This window comes from Somniosus microcephalus, chromosome 12, assembly GCF_052327205.1.
Source record: "Somniosus microcephalus isolate GS21.2 chromosome 12, FLI_Smic_1.0, whole genome shotgun sequence".
In the NCBI taxonomy this organism is placed as follows: Eukaryota; Metazoa; Chordata; class Chondrichthyes; order Squaliformes; family Somniosidae; genus Somniosus; species Somniosus microcephalus.
This window is the reverse complement of record NC_140998.1, coordinates 191,877,016-191,900,402: the sequence shown is the minus strand read 5'-3', so window position 1 is coordinate 191,900,402 and position 23,387 is coordinate 191,877,016. Positions and strand designations below refer to the sequence as shown.

The following is a 23,387-nucleotide window of genomic DNA, read 5'->3' as shown; positions in this document are numbered from 1 at the left end:
GCGCTCTGAACGGGGTGATACTGAATTTTTCCCCATTATCTTTCATATCTACACTGAGGGCTAGATTTTCGGGGAGCCGTCAGGCGGGGTTTCAGGCGTGTGGGGGGGGAAAATCCCGAATTTGGGGGTCCCGACACCATCCCGCCCAAAACCCCGCCCCACGTAAGTTTCAGGGGCGGCGGGTACTCACCCCGCACTGGGACCCGCCGAAACCAGGCGGGAAGGGATTAGTGCCAATTAACTGCCTGTTAACAGGTAGTTAACAGGCATTTTTTAGCCTAATCCCTATTTTGAGGAAGGGTTCGACCCGAAACGTCAACTCAAATTTCTCTCCACGGATGTTGCCTGACCTGCTGAGTTTTTCCAGCATTTTCTGTTGTTATTCCCTATTTTGAGGGGTTTCGTGTGGGTTTCCCGACGGCTCCAAACCACACCAGGTTAGCGAGGCAGGCCATCGGGTTGAAGGAGTTGGAGGGGTCCTGATGTCGGCGCTCAGGTGAGTGATGGGTGCATGAGTGCAAAGGTAAGTGTGTTTGGTGTGTCTAAAGTGTGTAAAGAACTTTTACCTGTACTTACCTCAACAGCCTTTCTTCCTGTAGCCGTCGGGAACCCATCACTCAGCTGGAACTGAAAGCTGAACGGCTGCGATCTGTCAAAAGTGACAGCCTTCAGCTTTGAGTGCCGGTGACAGTTCTAACTGAGTCTGCGTAGAAGGACTCCGCTTAGAACTCAGAGTGTCAGTGTTTCACAGCTTCAAACAGCTGTAAAACACTGATCTTTCATCTGTCAAGAACTCCTGACAGATGAAATTTCAGTCTGTGACGTCACCTGTTGCCGGGTGGCCCTTAATTGGCCTGCTGAGCCCGCTGGGCGGGCTCAACAAGGTCAATCAAGGGAAAATCGCGTCGATTGGCCGGACGTCGAAGTAGGCGGGTCAAAAACCCGAAAGGGGAAGTCCCGCCTTCTTCCTGACAGGTTCGGCAAAATCTACCCGAGTGTCCTCTCCTGACAGTATGTTTGAATTTGAAATTTGTCCATGGCTGGGGACATGTTCTCTCATTCTAACTCACTATACTAATATGCTTTACATTCTGTATGCATTTCACAATTTTAACTTATTTTTGGCCTCTTAAATATTTGTATGTTATGTTCCAGGTTTGTTAACTGTGCCAGAAAGGAGGAGGAGCAGAACCTTGTAGCCTTTCAGCACTGCGGCAAAATTTATTACAGGACCTGCAAGCCTGTTCCTCCTCGGTGCGAGCTGCTGGTCTGGTATGGTGATGAATATGCCAAGGAACTCGGTATCAAATGGACCACAATGTCGGTGGCAAAACAAGAACCAAAATGTAAGGATTCTGACCAAAATTGGGAACTGTAGCCAAAGTATCATTTGTTTTCTGTTACAGTCTCAAAGGTGTTTGATAAAGTGCGACGTAATAGACTTGTTAGCAAAATTGAAGCCCATGGGACCATGCGATCAAAGGGGAAATGTTAGCATTGATTCAAAATTGGCCATGAGACAGAAAGCAAAGAGTGGAGCTGAATGGTTGTTTATGAGACTTGAGGGAAGTATACAGTGGTATCCCCCAGGGGTCAGTATTAGGACCCCTGCTCTTTATGATCTGGACTTTGACAATTGGGGGCATAATGTCAATGTTTGCAGATGACACAAAGCTTGGAAACGTAGTAAACAGTGAAAAGGATAGTAGAAGTTTTCAGGAAGATGTAGATAGACTAATGAAATGGGAAGTCACATGGCAGATGAAATTTAATGCAGAACAGTGTGAAGTGATGCATTTTGGAAGGAAAACTGAGGAGAGGCAACAGACACCTTGGGATTCACATACTCAAATCTTTGAAGGTGGCAGGGCATACTGTTAAGTCTATTAATAAATCATTTGGGACCCTAGGCTTTATCAATAGAGGCATGGAGTACCAACGCAAGGAAATTATGGTAAACCTTTATAAATCACTGTTTAGGCCTCAGCTAGCGTATTGTGCCCAAATCTGTGCACTACACTTTAGAAGGAATGTCAAAGCCTTAGAGAGGTTGCAAAGGAGATTTACCAGAATCACACCAGGGATGGGAGGCTTCAGTTATCTCATAGTAAAGGATCCTCTGGGAAAGAGTGATCATAATATGATAGAATATCACATTGGGCTTGAGAGTGAAATACTTATGTCTGAACTAGTGTCTTAAACTTAAATAAAGCCTATTACACAGGTATGAGTGGTATGTTGGCTATGGTAGATTGGGAAATTAGTTTAGAAGATCTGATGGTAGATAAACAGTGGCAAACATTTAAAAACATATTCCATTATTCTGAGTGAATATATATTCCATTGAGAATTAAAAACTCCTGTTGAAAACTGATCCATCCTTGGCTAACTGAAGAAGTTAAGGATAATATTGGATTAAAAGAGGCTTATAATGTTGCAAAGAATAGTAATAAGCTTTAGAGACCATCAAAGAATGACCAAAACATTGATAAAAAGGGACAAAATAGAATAGGAGACTAAAGTAGCAAGAAATATAAGAACAGATTGTAAGAGTATCTACAAGTATGTAGAGCGGAAGAAAGTAGCAAAAGTAAGCATTGATCCCTTAGGAGCTGAGACAGGAGAAATTATAATTGGGAATAAGGAAATGGCAGAGACCTTAAACAAATATATTGTATCTGTTTTCACAGTAGAAGACACAAAAAACATACCAAAAGTAGTGGGGCACCAAGGGGCAAATGAAAGGAAGGGAAATGATTAAGAACAGTAGAGAAAAAGTACTTGAGAAAATAATGGGACTAAAAGCCAACACATCCCCTGGACCCCTACATCCTCGGGTTCTACAAGCGATAACTGCAGAGATAGTGGGTGCATTGGTTGTGATTTTCCAAAATTCCCGAGATTCTAGAACAGTTCCAGTGGTATGGAAGGTAGCAAATGTAACACCGCTATTCAAGAAAGGAGGGAGAGAGAAAACATAGAACTACCGTCCAATTAGCTTGACATCAATTGTCGAGAAAATGCTGGAATCCATTGTTAAGGAAGTGGTAACAGGGCATTTAGAAAATCGTAATATCATTAGGCAGAGTCAACATGGTTTTATGAAAGAGAAATCGTGTTTAACAAATTTATTAGAGTTTTTTGAGGATGTAACTCGCAGGGTAGATAGTAAATTTGGATTTCCAAAAGGCATTCGATAAGGTGCCACATAAAAGATTGTTCTGCAAGATAAGGGCTCATGGGGTTGAGGCTAATTTATCAGCATGGATGGAGGATTGGTTGACGGACAGAAAACAGAGAGTAGGGATAAACGCATCATTTTCGGGTTGGCGGGCTGCAACTAGTGGGGTGCCGCAAGGATCAGTACTTGGGCCTCAGTTATTCACAATTTATATTAATAACTTAGATGAAGGGACCGAGTGTAATGTATCCAGGTTTGCTGACGTTACAAAACTAGGTGGGAAGGTAAGCTGTGAGGAGGGCACAAAGAGCCTGCAAAGGGGTATCAACAGGTTAAGTGAGTGGGCAATAAGGTGGCAGATGGAGTATAATGTGAGGAAATCTGAGGTTATTCAGTTTGGTAGGAAGAATAGAAAAACAGAATATTTTTTAAATGGTGAGGAACTATTAAATGTTGGTGTTCAGAAAGATTTAGGTGTCCTCATACAGGAAGCACAGAGTTAGCAAGCAGGTACAGCAAGCAATTAGGATGGCAAATGGCAAGACGGTCTTTATTGTAAGGGGGCTGTAGGACAAGATTAAGGAAGTCTCGCTACAATTGTGCAGGGCTTTGGTGAGACCACACCTGGAGTACTGTGCACAGTTTTGGTCACCTTATCTGAGGAAGGATATACTTGCCTTAGAGGCAGTGCAACAAAGGTTCACTGGATTGATTCCTGGGATGAGTGGGTTATCCTATGAGGAGAGATTGAGTAGATTGAGCCTATACACTGGAGTTTAGAAGAATGAGGGGTGATCTCATTGAAACATATAAGATTCTGAGGGCGATTGTAGGGTAGACTGAGAGGCTGCTTCCCCTGGCTGGAGAGTCGAGAACCAGGGAGCATAGTCTCAGGATAAGGGGTCGGCCATTTAAGACTGAGATGAGGAGGAATTTCTTCACTCAGGGAGTTGTGAATCTTTAGAATGCTCTGCCCCAAAGGGCTATGGATGCTGAGTCATTGAGTATATTCAATGCTGAGATAGATAGACTTTTGGAATCTAGGGGAATCAAGGGATATGGAGATCGGGCGGGAAAGTGGAGTTGAGGTCGAAGATCAGTCATGATCTTATTGAATGGTGGAGAAGGCTCGAGGGGCCGTATGGCCGACTCCTGCTCCTAATTCTTATGTTCTTATATAATGTAACATAAAAACAGAAAATGCTGGAAATACTCAGCAGGTCAGACAGCATCTGTGGAGAGAGAAACAGAGTTAATGTTTCAGGTCGATGACCCTTCGTCAGAACTCTTATGTTCTTATATTATGTATAGAGACTAAAGAAGCTGGGGTTGTTCTCCTTATAATACTCCTGTGAAGTGCCATGTGACGTTTTACTACATTAAAGGCGCTATATAAATACAAGTTGTTGTTGTTATTTATAAAGATACAGTGAGCGTCATTGCACTGTTGGGGCCTCAGCAACTCCCAGCCAGTTCCCCTGCTCTTTTATTCAACACTTGCTGTTTAATTTTCTGTCCTGTTTTAAGAAAACTGATTTTCACGCTGGTTTATAAAAGTTATTGAAAGAGTATTGATATCTACCTTGTTCCTTGGAGGATTTCAAAGACTGAATGTATGAACCTTGAAATCTTTGGCAGTATTCTTTAAAGGATGTGTTTATTTGCAACACCTAAAGCTCTGATTGGTTCCCTTGGATGACAAGTCCTGATTGCTGATTGGTCCCCTTGGAGGACAAGACACACCCAGCAGTTTCTCTGGAATGTGTAATTAGATCCTCCCAGCCGACGTAATCAGTGACTTTGCAAAGTGTAATTCGAGCCATTCTGACTGCGTACTCCAGACAGAACAGAGCTCACTTGGAACAGACAGGGCTCACCCTTGCGGGTTAAGACCATCTCCCACCCCCCAAACAAGTTGCTGACCTCCTCCCCGACAACTTCCTGACCTCCTCCCCACCCCACCCAACTTCCAGACCCCCGCCCCACCCCACCCAACTTCCTGACCTCCACCCCATCCCACCCAACTTCCTGACCCCCTCCCCACCCCACCCAACTTCCTGACCCCCTCCCCACCCAACTTCCTGACCCCCTCCCCACCCCACCCAACTTCCTGACCTCCTCCCCACCCCACCCAACTTCCTGACCCCTCCCCACCCCACCCAACTTCCTGACCCCCTCCCCACCCCACCCAACTTCCTGACCTCCTCCCCATCCCACCCAACTTCCTGACCCCCTCCCCACCCCACCCAACTTCCTGACCCCCTCCCCACCTGACCCAACTTCCTGACCCCCTCCCCACCCGACCCAACTTCCTGAACCCCTCCCCACCCCACCCAACTTCCTGACCCCCTCCCCACCCCACCCAACTTCCTGACCACCTCCCCATCCCACCCAACTTCCTGACCACCTCCCCATCCCACCCAACTTCCTGACCACCTCCCCACCCCACCCAACTTCCTGACCCCCTCCCCATCCCACCCAACTTCCTGACCCCCTCCCCACCCCACCCAACTTCCTGACCCCCTCCCCACCTGACCCAACTTCCTGACCCCCTCCCCACCCCACCCAACTTCCTGCCCCCCTCCCCACCCCACCCAACTTCCTGACCCCCTCCCCACCCCACCCAACTTCCTGACCCCCTCCCCACCCGACCCAACTTCCTGACTTCCTCCTTACCCGACCCAACTTCCTGACCTCCACCCCTCCCTCCCTCTCTTTGTCCCTCCTCCCTCCCTCCACCATCTCTCTCTCTCTCCCCTCCCTCTCTCTCTCCCCCCTCCCACGCTCTCTCCCCCCTCCAATCTCCGCTTTCTTTCGGCCTCCCCCCTCTCTCTATGCCTGCTCCCTCTCTCTGCTGCCTCTCTGCCTTTCTCTCTGCCCGAATCTCTCTCCCTCTCTCTCCACCCCACACTCTCTGCCCCCAGCTTCCTCTGCCCCACTTTCCCTCTCTCTCTGCCCCACTCTATTTCTCTCCCACTCTCTCTCTCTGCCCCACTCTCTCTCTCTCTCTCTCTCTCTGCCCCACTCTCTCTCTCTCTCTCTCTGGGGCTGGGGTGTGGGGTCTGGGACTGGGGGCAGGGCTGTGAATGTGGACTGGGGGTGGGGCTGTTACTGTGGACTGGGGCGGGGCTGTTACTGTGGATTGGGGTGGGGCTGTGACTGTGGACTGGGGGCGGGGCTGTGACTGGACTGGGGCGGGGCTGTGACTAGACTGGGGGCGGGGCTGTTACTGTGGACTGGGGCGGGGCTGTTACTGTGGATTGGGGTGGGGCTGTGACTGTGGACTGGGGGCGGGGCTGTGTCTGTGGACTGGGGGCGAGGCTGTGACTGGACTGGGGGCGGGGCTGTGACTGGGGGCGGGGCTGTGTCTGGACTGGGGGCGGGGCTGTGACTGTAGACTGGGGGCGGGGCTGTTACTGTGGACTGGGGCGGGGCTGTGTCTGGGAGCTGTGAGCGGGGCTGGAGGAGGCTCTAAATTCACAATATTAACATCTAAAGAGCCCTGCGGTTACACTGAAATAACCACAAATTGTACTACCAAAAGATACTTCTAGATGATTCATTGCACTGACAATTTCTCTTTCTTCCTTCTCCAGCAGGGCAACAAGTGCAACGAGATGAGTGCCATCCTTGCCCACATTGCAATGTTGCTTTCACCACTGCAGATTTTCTTCAGAAACACATTAGAAGACATCCAGAATCCAGTGGACAAATTTCAGCAGGGCAACCTCCTCCTTCCAGCATAAAGTATCTTGCACAACGCACAAATGGGCAGGGATCGTTCACACAATCTGTCCACAGGGGAGAATGTATAAAATCAGGAGATTTTCACCTAGACCAGCAGATGCACACAGGAGAGAGGCCGCATAAATGTAGTGAATGTGGAAAGAGTTTCACACGGGCAGGGCACCTCCATAGACACCAGCGGATCCACACAGGAGAGAGGCCGTATAAATGTGCTGAATGTGGAAAGAGTTTCACAGAGTCAGAGCACCTCCATACACACCAGCGGATCCACACAGGAGAGAGGCCGTATAAATGTGCTGAATGTGGAAAGAGTTTCACACAGGCAGGGCACCTCCATACACACCAGCGGATCCACACAGGAGAGAGGCCGTATAAATGTGCTGAATGTGGAAAGAGTTTCACAGATTCAGGGAACCTCCACAAACACCAGCGGATCCACAGGAGAGAGGCCGTATAAATGTACTGAATGTGGAGAGAGCTTTGCTTACATCTATCAGTTGAAAGCTCACACGTGCTTTGAAACCTGCCGTCATTGTGGGGAATTCTTCAAGGATTCAACAGCTTTCAAAATTCACCTGAGAAAATGTTCGGAAACATAATGAAGAGAACGGTAACCAATTTATACTTTGACTAAGTTTAAATATTTCTTTCTATTTGAATGGCCTTCAATAACCACTAGTTATCTCAAATATTACTAATATTTATAATTCTTACCTATCACTCTTTATGATAATATTTGTGTGTGGATTAAGATGGAATATAAGGGTAAATTCCACAATTCCTCACTGCCAGTGAGGGTTGGAGATGTGGGGCTCTGTTGCTGTAGCCTAATGTCTGACCCACTCACTCTGAAATTGTATCTTCTGACTGGGATTTCAAAATGTTCCCTCTGATATAAACTGCAGCATCTGCAGAATGTGTTTAATCTCCGTGAGTCTTTGTCCCACCGAGCTGTCACAGCCCCTTTATCCTGATGGTGAGAGATCGCTGGGATCGATGTTGTCTTTATTCAGTCTGGTTACATCTGCTTTGGTAAAGGTGCCGATCACAAAATATACAGTGTTAATAAATATAGTGACTGAAAAATTGTTGCCCATGAGATTTCGTGAACAGATGTTCAGTAAAATGTTGTTATTGTAGTTTTCAAAGTTTAAGAAACTGTTGATAAAAGTTTAAGCAGAAGCTGAATTTGAAAATTGTAACGTTGGTTGAAACGTGTAATTTATTTGACACAGGCTCGACAGGCCGAAATGTGTTTTAATTTGTATTATTGTGTATTGTATTTAAAATATTTCCATGCAAACTGGTTGATCTGCGTCTACATTGTCCAAGTAAAATCTATGTTGATGTACAGAGTTATTCAAACATTATTAAACAAGCAAATTGTGATCTGATTCATTGTCATTGAGCAGTTTATTTAATGCTAATATATTTTAGCCTCCAGCCGGTTATAGATAGCGGTCGAGGGCACAAAATTGTGAAAGATCAATTGTTTTACAAGATGGCTCCTGGGCTGGCAGCTCCCGAGGGAGCTCCTTGGCCATCCGTTGCCATCCTTTGCTCTTTCTCCCCCAGTCTCCTCTCTTCTGCTGTTTAAGTTCCCCTGGCTCTAATAGTGTGTGCAACAAAAACAAATGATCTGGTCATTATCACATTGCTGTTTGTGGGAGCTTGCTGTGCACAAATTGGCTGCTGCGTTTCCCACATTACAACAGTGACTCCACTTCCAAAAGTACTTCATTGGCTGAAAAGCGCTTTGAGACGTCCAGTGGACGTGAAAGGCGCTATATAAATGCAAGTCTTTCTTTTTATTCTGAAAATGACTGAATTGCCTCTGATCCGAGGGGAGTCAGGCGGAACGTTTGTTGGCGGGGCGAGGTGCGCCAGCCGGCGGGTTTAGCGCGGGGACACGGGACCGGAGGGAAGATGGCGGCGCCCATGTGAGGGGGAAAAGCGGCTTCTTGTTGTTTAAAAGAGGAAGAAAACCGGGTTTAAAAAACCCACCGGAGCCGCGGAGAAAGAGCCGCCCTGGGAGTGGGCACCCGCTAGCCGCCGATAAGGCCCCGGAGTTGGGGTAAGTGGGGCCGGAGAGGCGCCGGGAGCGGGAATGAGTGGGCGGGCTGGGCCCTGGAGACTAGGCCCAGGTCCCCCTCCTCTCCCCTCCCCCAGCCTCAGGCCCAGGACCCACATTCAGCCCAGTTCAACCTGAGCAGCACTTTCACATTCCACTCAAACTTCTCATTCGCTTCAACCTCTTACACTTAGTCACACTTAAAAAACATCAGCTCATTTTAACCCCTCTTTAATTTTATTGTAACCTATTTGATTTAAAAAAACATGATCTTAATTTCTTAAATATAAATTTATTTTCTATTTTTTAAAATCTAACCTCATTCAAAGAAAGAAAGACTTGCATTTATATAGCGCTTATCCCTCAACCAACATCACTAGAAAACAGATTATCTGGTCATCATCACATTGCAGTTTGTGGGAGCTTGCTGTGTACAAATTGCCTGCCACGTTTCCTACATTACAACAGTGACCACACTTCAAAATACTTCATTGGCTGTAAAGCGCTTTGGGATGTCTGGTGGCAGTGAAAGGCGCTATATTAATGCAAATCTTTCTTTTAAATGTACTGGGTCCAGTCCGTGTGGTGAAGGTGCTCCCACAGTGCTGTTAGGGAGGGAGTTCCAGGATTTTGACCCAGCGACGATGGAGGATCGGCCGATGTATCTCCAAGTCAGGATGGTGTGTGACTTGGAGGGGACTTGAAGGTGGTGGTTCCAATGCGCCTGCTGCCCTTGCCCTTCTGGGCGGAAGGAGCCGTGTCCCGGAGCAGAGACGCACCCAGGGCCCAGTGCAGGAGTGTCCTGCAGGATCCCTGCAGGAGTGTCCAGGGACTGACCAGGGATGGGACGCTATTGTTACATAGACAAGACATTCACATTTATATAGCGCCTTTCACATCCTCGGGATGTCCCAAAGCTCTTCACAGCCAATGATGTACTTTTTCAAGTGTGGTCACTGTTGTAATGTAGGCAACACAGCAGCCAGTTTGCACACAGCAAGCTCCCACAAACAGCGATGTGATGGGAACACCACCACCTCCAAGTTTCCCTCCAAGTCACACACCATCCTGACTTGTAGATATATCGCCGTTTATTCATCGTCGCTGGGTCAAAATCCTGGAACTCCCTACCTTCACCACACGGACTGCAGCGGTTCAAGAAGGCGGCTCACCACCACCTTCTCAAAGGGCAACTAGGGATGGGCAACAAATGCCGGCCTTACCAGCGACGCCCACATCCCATAAATCCATGAATAGATTAAAAATAAGACCAGACCATCTGTTTTTAGTGATTATTGGTTGTGATAAATATTAACCCAGGACACCTGGGATAACTTCCCCTGCTCTTGTTCCAATAGAGGCTGCAGAGTCTTTTATGTCCACCTGAGAGGGCAGACGGGGCCTCACTTTAACGTCTCATCCGAAAGACGGCAGCTCCGACAGTGCGGCACTCCCTCAGTACTGCCCCTCCGACAGTGCAGCGCTCACTCAGTACTGCCCCTCCGACGGTGCAGCACTCCCTCAATACTGCCCCTCTGACAGTGCAGCGCTCACTCAGTACTGCCCCTCCGACAGTGCGGCACTCCCTCAGTACTGTCCCTCTGACAGTGTGGCACTCCCTCAGTACTGCCCCTCCGACAGTGCGGCGCTCCCTCAGTACTGCCCCTCCGACAGTGCGGCGCTCCCTCAGTACTGCCCCTCCGACAGTGCGGCGCTCCCTCAGTACTGCCCCTCCGACAGTGCGGCGCTCCCTCAGTACTGCCCCTCCGACAGTGCGGCGCTCCCTCAGTACTGCCCCTCCGACAGTGCGGCACTCCCTCAGTACTGCCCCTCCGACAGTGCGGCGCTCCCTCAGTACTGCCTCTCGGACAGTGCGGCGCTCCCTCAGTACTGCCCCTCCGACAGTGCAGCGCTCCCTCAGTACTGCCCCTCCGACAGTGCGGCGCTCCCTCAGTACTGCCCCTCCGACAGTGCGGCACTCCCTCAGTACTGCCCCTCTGACAGTGCAGCGCTCCCTCAGCACTGCCCCTCCGACAGTGCCGTGCTCACTCAGTATTGCCCCTCCAACAGTGCAGCGCTCCCTCAGTACTGCCCCTCCGACAGTGCGGCGCTCCCTCAGTACTGCCCCTCCAACAGTGCGGTGCTCCCTCAGTACTGCCCCTCCGACAGTGCAGTACTCCCTCAGTACTGCCCCTTCAACAGTGCAGCACTCCCTCAGTACTGCCCCTCCGACAGTGCGGCACTCCCTCAGTACTGCCCCTTCAACAGTGCGGCACTCCCTCAGTACTGCCCCTTCAACAGTGCAGCACTCCCTCAGTACTGCCCCTCCAACAGTGCGGCGCTCCCTCAGTACTGCCCCTTCAACAGTGCAGCACTCCCTCAGTACTGCTCCTCCGACAGTGCAGCACTCCCTCAGCACTGCTCCTCCGACAGTGCGGCGCTCCCTCAGTACTGCCCCTCCGACAGTGCGGCGCTCCCTCAGTACTGCCCCTCCGACAGTGCGGCGCTCCCTCAGTACTGCCCCTCCGACAGTGCGGCACTCCCTCAGTACTGCCCCTCCGACAGTGCAGTGCTCCCTCAGTACTGCCCCACCGACAGTGCGGCGCTCCCTCAGTACTGCCCCTCCGACAGTGCAGCGCTCCCTCAGTACTGCCCCTCCGACAGTGCGGCGCTCCCTCAGTACTGCCCCTCCGACAGTGCAGTACTCCCTCAGTACTGCCCCTTCAACAGTGCAGCTCTCCCTCAGTACTGCCCCTCCGACAGTGCGGCGCTCCCTCAGTACTGCCCCTCCGACAGTGCGGCGCTCTCTCAGTACTGCCCCTTCAACAGTGCAGCACTCCCTCAGTGCTGCCCCTTCAACAGTGCAGCACTCCCTCAGTACTGCTCCTCCGACAGTGCAGTACTCCCTCAGTACTGCCCCTCCGACAGTGCGGCGCTCCCTCAGTACTGCCCCTCCGACAGTGCGGCGCTCCCTCAGTACTGCCCCTCCGACAGTGCGGCGCTCCCTCAGTACTGCCCCTCCGACAGTGCGGCGCTCCCTCAGTACTGCCCCTCCGACAGTGCGGCGCTCCCTCAGTACTGCCGCTCCGACAGTGCGGCGCTCCCTCAGTACTGCCCCTCCGACAGTGCGGCGCTCCCTCAGTACTGCCCCTTCAACAGTGCAGCACTCCCTCAATACTGCCCCTTCAACAGTGCAGCACTCCCTCAGTGCTGCCCCTTCAACAGTGCAGCACTCCCTCAGTACTGCTCCTCCGACAGTGCAGTACTCCCTCAGTACTGCCCCTCCGACAGTGCGGCGCTCCCTCAGTACTGCCCCTCCGACAGTGCGGCGCTCCCTCAGTACTGCCCCTCCGACAGTGCGGCGCTCCCTCAGTACTGCCCCTCCGACAGTGCGGCGCTCCCCCAGTACTGCCCCTCCGACAGTGCGGCGCTCCCTCAGTACTGCCGCTCCGACAGTGCGGCGCTCCCTCAGTACTGCCCCTCCGACAGTGCGGCGCTCCCTCAGTACTGCCCCTTCAACAGTGCAGCACTCCCTCAATACTGCCCCTTCAACAGTGCAGCACTCCCTCAGTACTGCTCCTCCAACAGTGCAGCACTCCCTCAGTACTGCCCCTCCGACAGTGCGGCGCTCCCTCAGTACTGCCCCTCCGACAGTGCGGCGGTCCCTCAGCACTGCCCCTCCGACAGTGCGGCGCTCCCTCAGTACTGCCCCTCCGACAGTGCGGCGCTCCCTCAGTACTGCCCCTCCGACAGTGCGGTGCTCCCTCAGTACTGCCCCTCCGACAGTACGCGCTCCCTCAGCACTGCCCCTCCGACAGTGCGGCGCGCCCTCAGTACTGCCCCTCCGACAGTGCGGCGCTCCCTCAGTACTGCCCCTCCGACAGTGCGGCGCTCCCTCAGTACTGCCCCTCCGACAGTGCGGCGCTCCCTCAGTACTGCCCCTCATTTACTCAATCAAAACCCCTCATGATTTTGAACGCCGCTCTTTACGAGAATGGTTCCAGGGATGAGGGACTTCAGTTATGTGGAGAGACTGGAGGAGCTGAGATTCTTCTCCTTAGAGCAGAGAAGGTTAAGGGGAAGATTGTGTTCAAAATCATAAATGGTTTTGAGAGTAAATGAGGAGAAACTGTGTCCAGTGGTAGAAGGGTCGGTAACCAGAGGACACAGATTGAAGATGATTGGTTAAAGAACCAGAGGGAAGGTGAGGAGATTATTTTTACACAGCGAGTTGTTGTGATCTGGAATGCGCTGCCTGAAAGGCCGGTGGAAGCAGATTCAATAATAACTTTCAAAAGGGAATTGGATAAATACTTGAAAAGGAAACATTTTCCGGGCTCTGGGAAAGGGCAGGGGAGTGGGTCCAAAGAGCCAGCACAGGCACGGTGGGCCGAATGGCCTCCTCCTGCGCTGTATCATTCTATGATTCTGTTAAATCTGCCCTAAACCTTCTCTGCTCGAAGAACAATCCCAGCTTCTCCAATCCTCCACGTCACTGAAGCCATGGGGAGGAGGTTGAGGCCGAGACCGTGGCCTCTGTGAAAGGGGGAATTTGGGATCAATATTTGTCGATGGAGAGAGTGGGGCAGTGGGATGGGTTTGGGGATTGCTCGCGTACAGAAGGAGGGCAGGCTGGAGGAGCCGACTGGCCTCTGTCTGTGCTGGGAAGGAGCCTGCGGGTTTGACTGATCTGCCCTTGCTTTCCAGCTGGTGGAGGGGGGGGGCCGCGGGGGTCTTCAGAATGGGCCTGTGTCGTGAGCGTCACTCCGCCACGCCCATGATCTCACCGCGCTGGCCATCGCAAAGCACCTTGGCGATGCTACAGTTTGACTGGGGCCCTCCCTGGGCTGTGTGAGACGGGAGTGTCGACTGGGCTTCCTGATCCCGACTGCGATCCAGTGACCTCCTTCGTCCTCCCCTCACCCCTTTCCACCCCCCTCCTCCCTCCCAACGTGGTTTGAAAGGCCCGCCCGTGTGTGAATGGACACATATGCTGCACCGGTTGCGATGGCCCACATGGTGGAACAGCCCGCTGGATTAAATGGACACCTTGGTGTCAGATTTACAAACGCCCTTTCGGCTCTTCTCTTCCCACTCTTGTTCTAAATACCCAGTTGTGAGTGGTTTATGTACAGAGCTCACTCCCCGACCCCCCACCCCACCAGTCCTGCAACCCTGGGCTCCAGGCTACTGACCAATCGGGCAGCTCCGCACAGACCGCGATCTTTCAATCCACTGCACAGCAAGTCACTGATCCAACTCACCCCGAGGGAGCCTTTGATTGAAGAAAGAAAGACTTGCATTTCTATAGCGCCTTTCACTACCTCAGGACGTCCCACAGCTCCTTACAGCCAATGAATACTTTTTTTTGAAGTGTAGTCACTGTTATAATGTAGGAAACCCGGCAGCCAGTTTGTGCACAGCAAGCTCCCACAAACAGAAATGTGATCATGACCAGATGTTGGTTGAGGGATAAATATTGGCCTTACGACAGCTGGGAGAACTGCCCTGCTCCTCTTTGAAATAGTGGCTGCGGGATCTTTTATATCCACCTGAGAGGGCAGATGGGGCCTCGGGTTTAACCTCTCATCTGAAAGATGACACCTCCGACAATGCGGCGCTCCCTCAGTACTGACCCTCCGACAGTGCGGCGCTCCCTCAGTACTCACCCTCCAACAGTGCGACGCTCCCTCAGTACTGCCCCTCTGACAGTGCGGCGCTCCCTTAGTACTGCCCCTCCGACAGTGCGGCGCTCCCTCAATAGTGCCCCTCCGACTGTACGTCGCTCGCTCAGTACTGCCCCTCCGACAGTGCGGCGCTCCCTCAGTACCACCCCTCCGACAGTTGCACCCTGCTCTCCTTGACCATTGTCTGTATAGAACCGAGCCCCCGTCATTCAACTCTACTCTACACGAACTTTATTCTTTACCTTTCCCCTTCAGTCGAGTATTGACAATCATAGTCTCTAACACTGTTGCTTGTGTGGATATATCTGTCCCCATCGGTCTAATGCTTCCACGTTGGGGTCTCCAAACGGTAGCTGCATTTCAAAGTGGACTTTGCTTATATTCCGTGCGGTATTGGCAAACGCGTAGCAAGAATTATCAAATTAATCACGAAGTTATTTTGAATGTAACAATGACCGGCGACATCACTTGCTTGCTAAGACTGAGGATCTGTGTAGAAGCGACATTTGAAACAGCGCGAGGCACAATCAGTTCATGACCCCACCATTTTCCTTATTCGCTAAGTTTACTAAAACAACACCATCGTTAATAATGGATCAGCAATTCAAACTACCGTAAATTATGCACAGAAATGGCCATCAGTCTCCATGTTAGATTCACTTGCTCCCGCTGGGTGATCATCTGCTGTTGAAACACGAGAATGAGCAACAGTATTTGACAAAAGACAAGACTGTAGAGAGGGCTTTAAACTAAATACTGGGGGGGAGGATCAGGTGAGCGGGAATTTAAAAATTCAAAGAGAAAGGAGAAGGCAATAGAGCCGGGTATTGATGGGGTAATGGTGGCCAGAGTGTGACAGGAAGGGACAGAATGTATAAACATAAGAGTGCATCAGAAAGTGGGGTCAAAGCACAGAAAAATAGTAAAAAGACAAAATTAAAAGCTCTTTATCTGAATGGACAGCATTCGTAACAAGATAGATGAGTTGACGGCACAAATAGATATACATGGGTATGACCGTATGGGTATGATATAGTGGGCAGCACGTGGCATAGTGGTTAGCACTGTTGCCTCACAGCGCCAGGGACCCGGGTTCAAATCTGGCCTCGGGTGACTGTCTGTGTGGAGTTTGCACATTCTCCCCATGTTTGCGTGGGTTTTCTCCGGGTGCTCCGGTTTCCTCCCACAGTCCAAAGATGTGTGGGTTAGGTTGATTGGCCATGATAAAAATTGGCACTTAGTGTTAGGGGGGATTAAATATGTGGGGTTACGGGGATAGGGCTTGGGTGGGATGGCTGTCGGTGTAGGGACCGGGTGCTAGGGTTTGGATGATCAGCCATGATCTCGTTGAATGGCGGAGCAGGTTCGAAGGGCTGAATGGCCTACTCCTGCTCCTATCTTCTATGTTTCTATGACCTGATTGCCATTACAGAGACGTGGTTGCAAGGTGACCAAGGCTGGGAACTGAATATTCAGGGGTATTTGACATTTCGGATGGATAGACAGAAGGGAAAAGGAGGTGGGTGGCTGTTAATAAAGGATGAGATCAGTGCAGTAGTGAGAAATGAAAGTGGCTCAGAAGAGCAAGATGTAGAATCAGTTTGGGTGGAGATAAGAAATAATAAGGGAAAGAAGTCACTGGTGGGCCTAATCTATAGGCCCCCTAACAGCAGCTATACTGTTGGACAGAGTATAAGTCAAGAAATAATGGAGGCTTGTAAGAAAGGTACAGCGACAATCATGGGTGATTTTAATCTTCCTATTGATTGGACAAATCAAATTGGCCAAGGCAGCCTCAAGGAAGAGTTCATAGAGTGTATCCGAGATGGTTTCCTAGAACAATACGTTGTGGAACCAACCAGGGAGCAGCCTATCTTAGATCTGCTACTGTGTAATGAGACAGGATTAATAAATTATCTCATAGTAAAGGATCCTTTAGGAAAGAGTGATCATAGCATGGTTGAATTTCAAATTCAATTGGAGGGTGAGAAAGTTGGGTCTCAAACCAGTGTCCTGATCTTAAATAAAGGCAATTACAATGGCATGAGGGCAGAACTGGCTAAAGTGGACTGGGAAAATAAATTAAAGGGTAAGATGGTTGATAAGCAATGGTAGACATTTAAGGAGATATTTCATAACTCTCAACAAAAATATATTCCAGTGAGAAGGAAAGACTTTAAGAGAAGGGAGAATCACTTGTGGCTAACTAAGGAAGTAAAGGATGGTATCAAATTGAAAACAAAGGCATACAATGTTGCCGAGATTAGTGGAAGGCCAGAGGATTGGGACATTTTTAAAAAACAGCAAAGGATGACTAAAAAAGTAATAAAGAGAGAGAAGCTGGATTATGAGAGTAAACTAGCAAAAAAATATAAACAGATAGTAAGAGCTTCTACAGGTATATAAAAAGGAAGAGAATAGCTAAAGTAAATGTTGGTCCCTTAGAGGATGAGACGGGGGAATTAATAATGGGGAACAGGGAAATGGCAGAGACTTTGAACAAATATTTTGTATCAGTCTTCACGGAAGAAGACACTAAAACCATCCCAATAACACATAATCAAGGGGCTATAGGGAGGGGGAACTTAAAACAATTATCACTAAAGAAAAAGTACTCGGTAAAATAATGGGACTAAAGGTGGACAAGTCCCCTGGACCTGACGGCCTACATCCTAGGGTCTTAAAAGAAGTGGCTGCAGAGAAAGTGGATGCTTTGGTTGCAATCTACCAAAATTCCCTGAATTCTGGAGAGGTCCCAGCGGATTGGAAAACCGCAAATGTGACGTCCCTATTTAAGAAGGGTGGGAGACAGAAAGCAGGAAACTGTAGACCAGTTAGGTTGAGCCTATACTCATTGGAGTTTAGAAGAATGAGAGGTGATCTTATTGAAACATATAAAATACTGAGGGGGCTCGACAAGGTAGATGCAGAGAAGGTGTTTCCCCTCATGGGGGAATCTAGAACTAGGGGGCATAGTTTCAGAATAAGGGGTCACCCATTTAAAACTGAGGTGAGGAGGTATTTCTTCTCTCAGAGGGTCGTGAATCTGTGGAATTCTCTGCCCCAGAGAGCTGTGGAGGCTGGGTCATTGAATATATTTAAGGTGGAGAGAGACAGATTTTTGAACAATAAGGGAGTGAAGGGTTATGGGGAGCGGGCAGGGAAGTGGAGCTGAGCCCAAGATCAGATCAGCCATGATCTCATTAAGTTGCGGAGCAGGCTTTAGGGGCCAAATGGCCGACTCCTGCTCCTATTTCTTATGTTCTTATGTTAAGACACAGTTTCAGAGCTCCTGTGATACTGCTGTCTTCAGTGTGCAATCGCTGTATCGGGTCACTGTGGTTCCGGGCTCTGTTCAGTGAAATGCGGGGGCAATTTATAATTTAAATATTGACATAGATAGAATGATCTGAAAAGTTTCACTTCACGTTGGACAAGGCTGCACATTGTGCAAAGTGATCTGAGTCCGGGAGACTCCGCAATATTTACTGAAAAAAGGGAAAAATGGCGTCGAGATGGATTTAAGGAAGTAACTTCTTTACCCAGAGAGTGGTGAGCATGTGGAACTCGCTACCACAGGGAGTGATTGAGTCTAGATGCATTTAAGGGGAGGCTAGATAAGAATATGAGGGAGAACAGAATAGAGGGTTATGCTGATACACTTAGATGAGGAAGGATGGGAGAAGGCTCAAGTGAAGCATAACCGCCGGGATGGTCTGGTTGGGCCGAATGGCCTGTTTCTCTGCTGTACATTCTATGTAATTCTATGTAACATTTTCAGCCAATAGTCCTGCTTCCTGGTTCGAGCCGAGACCTGTTATTCTCACGCGAGTGGAATCGCATTATGTGATAACACATCAACATTAATTGTAAGATAGCACCGGGGTAACATAATGGCCAGGGCTGGGGGAGGGGAGCTGACACCAAGTGACTGTCAGCCCCTTAGTTCCGCCTCCTCTGACCACACAGGACACAGCTCTCTGCAGCTGAAAGGCTCGCAGTGAAGCACAAAGTGTAACAGATGGTTGAATGAGCAACGACTAAAGAAATAAACCGGATGAGGAGACACTGGGATCCGCTCGATGCGAGTGTGGGGAGGGGGTGTGGTGGCGGGGGGAGGGGGGATAGTGGCGGGGGGAGGGGCGGTGCAAACAAGTCAAAATTTGCCCGGGAATTTGGATCCTTCCATCAAAGGGGCAGCACTTCACCGGCGGGGCGGCGCATTGCTCCAAATATGTGAGAGCAACAAAACAAAGGCCCCTCTGGAAGGCAGGGCCGGGGCTGGGAAAGCAGCGGGAAATTTGAAAGCAGGAAATTATTGCGTCAAGTTTAACACCGTCACGTTTACCTGTTTGTTTGGCGTTAATGCATCCACTATTTTAACTGAACATTGATCCCTTTTTCTCCTTGTTTTTTTATTGGTGGAAAGGCTCGGTTTAATTATTGGACACAGTAATGTCACATCGATGAGCTGAGTGCCTCTACTATAGCATATTCAGTTTTCTGCGAGTTAGAGGTCGGCTGGGGGGGCAGTGGAATAAATGGGTTTGGAGGTAACAAAGGCCTGGCTGACGGTTTCAGCAGCAGGTGAGGTGAGGCAGGGCGGAGTCGAATAAGGTTACAGAGGTGGGTGTTGGCGGCCTTGGCGATGGTGAGAATATGGGGCGGGAAACTCAGCTCAGGGTCCAATAGGACGCCAAGGTTGTGAAAAATCAGCTTCAGACTCGGGCAGTGGCCAAGGAGAGGGATGGTGTTGGTGCCCAGGGAACAGAGTTTGTGGGTAAAGGTGGATATTTATCGGGCAGTGGCCAGGGAGAGGGATGGTGTTGGTGCCCAGGGAACAGAGTTTGTGGGTAAAGGTGGATATTTATCCAATCTCATACAGTCCGGTTTAATATCACACTTTGCTCCCTGTGCAGGTACCGCGGGGGATGGAGATGATGGAGGTATTCCGGAACTGGTTCTTTCGAACGGGTCCAGCCCGGTTTTGCTGCCTTGTTTCTCCCGGTCTCCGACTCAAATTGATGCGATTCAGTGGACATTTCAACCTGCCTCAGGAGACAAAGGGATGGCACTTTGTGCAATTGATAAGAACAACACTGAGTGCAGCTCCCCGCGGTTCCCACATATAACACTGGCTGAGACTGAGGGTTTCAGGACGGGGAATTATTCTCTTTTGTTCACGGCGACAATGGAAGATGCCGGAAATTACGACTGTTTGCTGTATTCTGGACACAAGGAGAAGAAGATGTTAATCCGCCTCATAGTGATCAATGGTGAGTTACTGAAAGCAGTTTATGGTGTAGTTATATGTGTATGATAGTCTCACACAAATTGTTTCACCATTTTCCGTATATTCGCCAATGTTCTGTTAAATTCCGTGTCTTTAAATGCCAACATCTTGACAATTTGTGATGTGGAAAAACGCAGCATTAAAACAGTGTTGCTTTCTTGCTGGGCAGGTTATTGTAGGCCTCGGAAACACTTTCTTGTTCAGTAAATGTAAATTCTCAGCAATTTATTTATCTTTATTGTGAAAACTATGGGAAATCCCGCAGTAAAGTCTCAACCGGTAAAGATCAGATCCATTTCTGGAAAATTCCCTCAGCACTTCTGCTCAAATCTCATTGAGGTAGAAACTGACTTCAGTGGAGCTGAATATCGGGCGGCGGGTGTAACAGGCGGACAATACATGACCACACGTTCTACACTGTCGGTTAAAATGAATTTCCAGCCCACAGGCTCGGACTAGTAAGGTCCCAATATGGCGGGCAGGAAATGTGTACATTTGCGACTGAAAGTGCGCCTCCTGACATATTGGGTGAGAACAGGCGAGGGGCATCCTTTGCCAATGCCTGAAACAGGTGTTAGGCTCTTTGCATTTGCTAATTTGAGGCCAATTCTGTAAGATTGGTTTATCATGAGGCGGCCAGGCCCCTCTCCAGATGCACTCTTGGAAACCAGCTCTAGGGATTGCCTGCTACAAAGAAGCAAACTAATGTAAGATCACATATTAAAGGGCCCCATTGTACCTCCCAACACCCCCTCCCCATCGCTCCAAACACAACCTGCTGATCCCGGGATCCCAACATTGAACCCCGCAAATCCTGATCCAGGCCCTGATCCCTGACTCGGCTCAATCTCTGATCCCTGGCTCAGACATCTATCATCAACCCCCAACCATGGCTGTGAACCCGATCCCCGACACATGCCCCCATCCCCGATTCTTGAGTCCGGCCCCAATCTCCGACACTTGAAACAGGCCATGTTCACCGAACGCTGAATCCCGTCCCCAGCTCCGACCCGAGACCCCAGTCTCATCCCCGACCCAGGCACCGACCCCTGAAGCCCGACCAAGGCAGGGATTCCTGAACCTGGTCTTCACCGGCGAGCTGCCTCTGGACGCCCAGCATGTGCCTGCAGCACATTGGTCTGACATTAATGAGGCCCAAGGCCCGATAGGCCTACCTGTTTTGAGGCTGTGCCTTTCTTGATAGAATAGTGATTCTGCACTGTGTAATAGTGGTGAGTTTGAGGAGAAGGAGCCAAAGTGGTTTGCTGCATTGATTTGCGGAGAATGAAGGGAAGCGGGGTGGTTGTATTGTGAGTATTTTGAATAATGATCTTGTTAGTGGTAGAGTTGTGAGCAGGGAGAAAGAGCAGTATCGCTACCTTGACAACTCTCCTGAGGTCATTGAACGTCTTTCAGTGTGGCAGCCATGTGCTGGGATAAACGTTCCTTGCCTTGCTCTCCTCACTGGCAGTGGAGGTGTTTCGGGAACAGGATGTCCCTCCTCCCGTCCACTGTCTGCATTAATGCCACCAACGTGACAATGAAGAAACTTGGGGCCCTAATTGGATCTTTTGCAGCAACGTTATCCCTCTGACAACGTTTCCCGCTGCCTGTAGACAGAGTGCACCTCCCCTTTAAGAGTTGCTGTCTCCCGTTAAGGGTCGGGAGACACACCCGATTTCCGGACCTAACCCGAAACAGGAAAAATGCCACTGAACAGTGGGGGAAGGGCTGGCGGCACGTGTATCATTTTAATGAGTTTCAAGCAGGAATTTAAGGTGGTGTCTGGGACTATGTGACATGACGTGTGCAGCATGTGCGCCTGACCCTGTGCGCAAGTATTCGGCCGCGAATGCAGTTCGAGGCCATAATTTAATCTATGGTGTCTTTTGTCAGTTTAACCAGTTATCCTCTTCCCACAGTGTCTGTGATCCCAGCCGGCCCGATTCCCCTGGGAAGCTCCGTAACTCTGACCTGTGAGATGCCCGGGCTGTCCTATTTCAACAGTATCGATTGGAGCATTGAAAATACCCAAGTAACTTGGAAAGGGATTGAAATCCTGTGGAAACTGAACAATGCGCTGATTCATAAAGACAAGCGGCACAAGTTCGATTTCAGAAGTTTAATCATCAATAATTTTCAACTCCCCGATGCGGGATGCTACACATATACTGTAAGATTGAAGAATGGAAAGATTTGCTCTTATAGCCGTCTCTTGGAGATATCAGGTTAGCCCGCATCTCAAACTATACTTCCATTTGCCCACATGATTGATGTCAATATCTCGCCAGTATCACTTGTAGAAAGTGGAGTTGGCAGGCTGCTCTGTCCTGCTTGGTGCTGAGCTGCCCGAGTGCTGTTGTGACTGCACACAGCCGGTCGGCTGGTGAGTCTTTCATTGAACTCTCGACTTGAGCAATGAAGGCAGTGAAAAGGCTTCAAACAGTCAGGAGGTGATCCAAATCACCGCACAGTAACCAGCCTCTGCCGTCCTCCTGGATCCAGAGTGCTCTGTTTAAGTTTCTGGCCAGGATTCTATTAGTTGGTTCGGAAGTTGCAGCGCTGCTGAAGGTCATGGGGAGGCGGTGGTCTTTCTGTTGCTTGAGATGGTCGTCGACAGGCACTCCTGTGGTATCAATCGTACCAGCCATTGTCCTGCTGTAAGTGTGAAAGGAGCTGGCCACGGCAGAATGGTCAGCGAATAACCCCACTCCCGATCTTATGACAGAGAAAATGTTACTGACAGAACATCTGGATGGTGGTTGGGCCAAGGATGCCTGCCTGAGTTACCCCAGATGTGAAGTCCTAATGCTGTGATGATTGGCCTCGACACCAGCTGCCATCTTCCTGTGTGTCATCCAAAACCCACTCAGTAGAGTGTTACACCTGACTCCCATTGACATTAGATTTTTTTTCTATGAGGATTTGATGTTATTCTCAATAGAATGTTGCATCCTGAAGATTGACAGTGCAGCAGCACATGGTCAATGTGGGTTTTTGTACCTTCATACACTTCCCTTGGAGAACAGTGTGCAGCAGTGGAAGGATTCGCAGGCAGATTAACAGTCTGATAGGCCATCACCTGAACATTCCTTCCATGGCTGTAACCATCCTTACACCAGCCAATAGGGAGGTTAGTTCCAGAGGGCGAACTCTTATGGGCTTCCTAATGGAGGTCACTCACACCCACCGGACCCGTGTATCCTACTGGATGTCAAACTAGTGATCCTCTCGCATTGTTCAATCCCATACCACTTCTGGCTCAGAGGTGGGAACGCTCCGACCAAAGTCTAGTAACTGCAGGAATGAATCAGGAGATGAGACATTGTAAACCATTCAATGTTGGTATGTATGTGTGAGGCGGGGGTCGGTGACCTGTAAATACAGTGAAATTTGTACCAGAATTAT

At 49.7% G+C, this 23,387-nt stretch overlaps 1 protein-coding gene and 1 long non-coding RNA gene across 2 annotated transcripts; both read left to right on the top strand.

The window, feature by feature from the left end:
• The first annotated feature begins 773 nt into the window (after window positions 1-773).
• Window positions 774-8,322, top strand: LOC147109804 (uncharacterized). The gene is made up of 2 exons (XR_015080354.1): window positions 774-1,346; window positions 6,778-8,322. It is a non-coding gene; the product is annotated as an uncharacterized LOC147109804 (long non-coding RNA).
• A 7,858-nt stretch (window positions 8,323-16,180) lies between these two features.
• On the top strand, window positions 16,181-23,339 carry LOC147109803 (uncharacterized). Its single transcript, XM_086002383.1, has 3 exons — window positions 16,181-16,205; window positions 19,606-19,962; window positions 21,902-23,339. Exons 1-3 carry the CDS (start codon window positions 16,181-16,183, stop codon window positions 22,210-22,212), a joined length of 693 nt encoding a protein of 230 aa, XP_085858509.1. The 3' UTR covers window positions 22,213-23,339.
• Window positions 23,340-23,387: the final 48 nt, after the last annotated feature.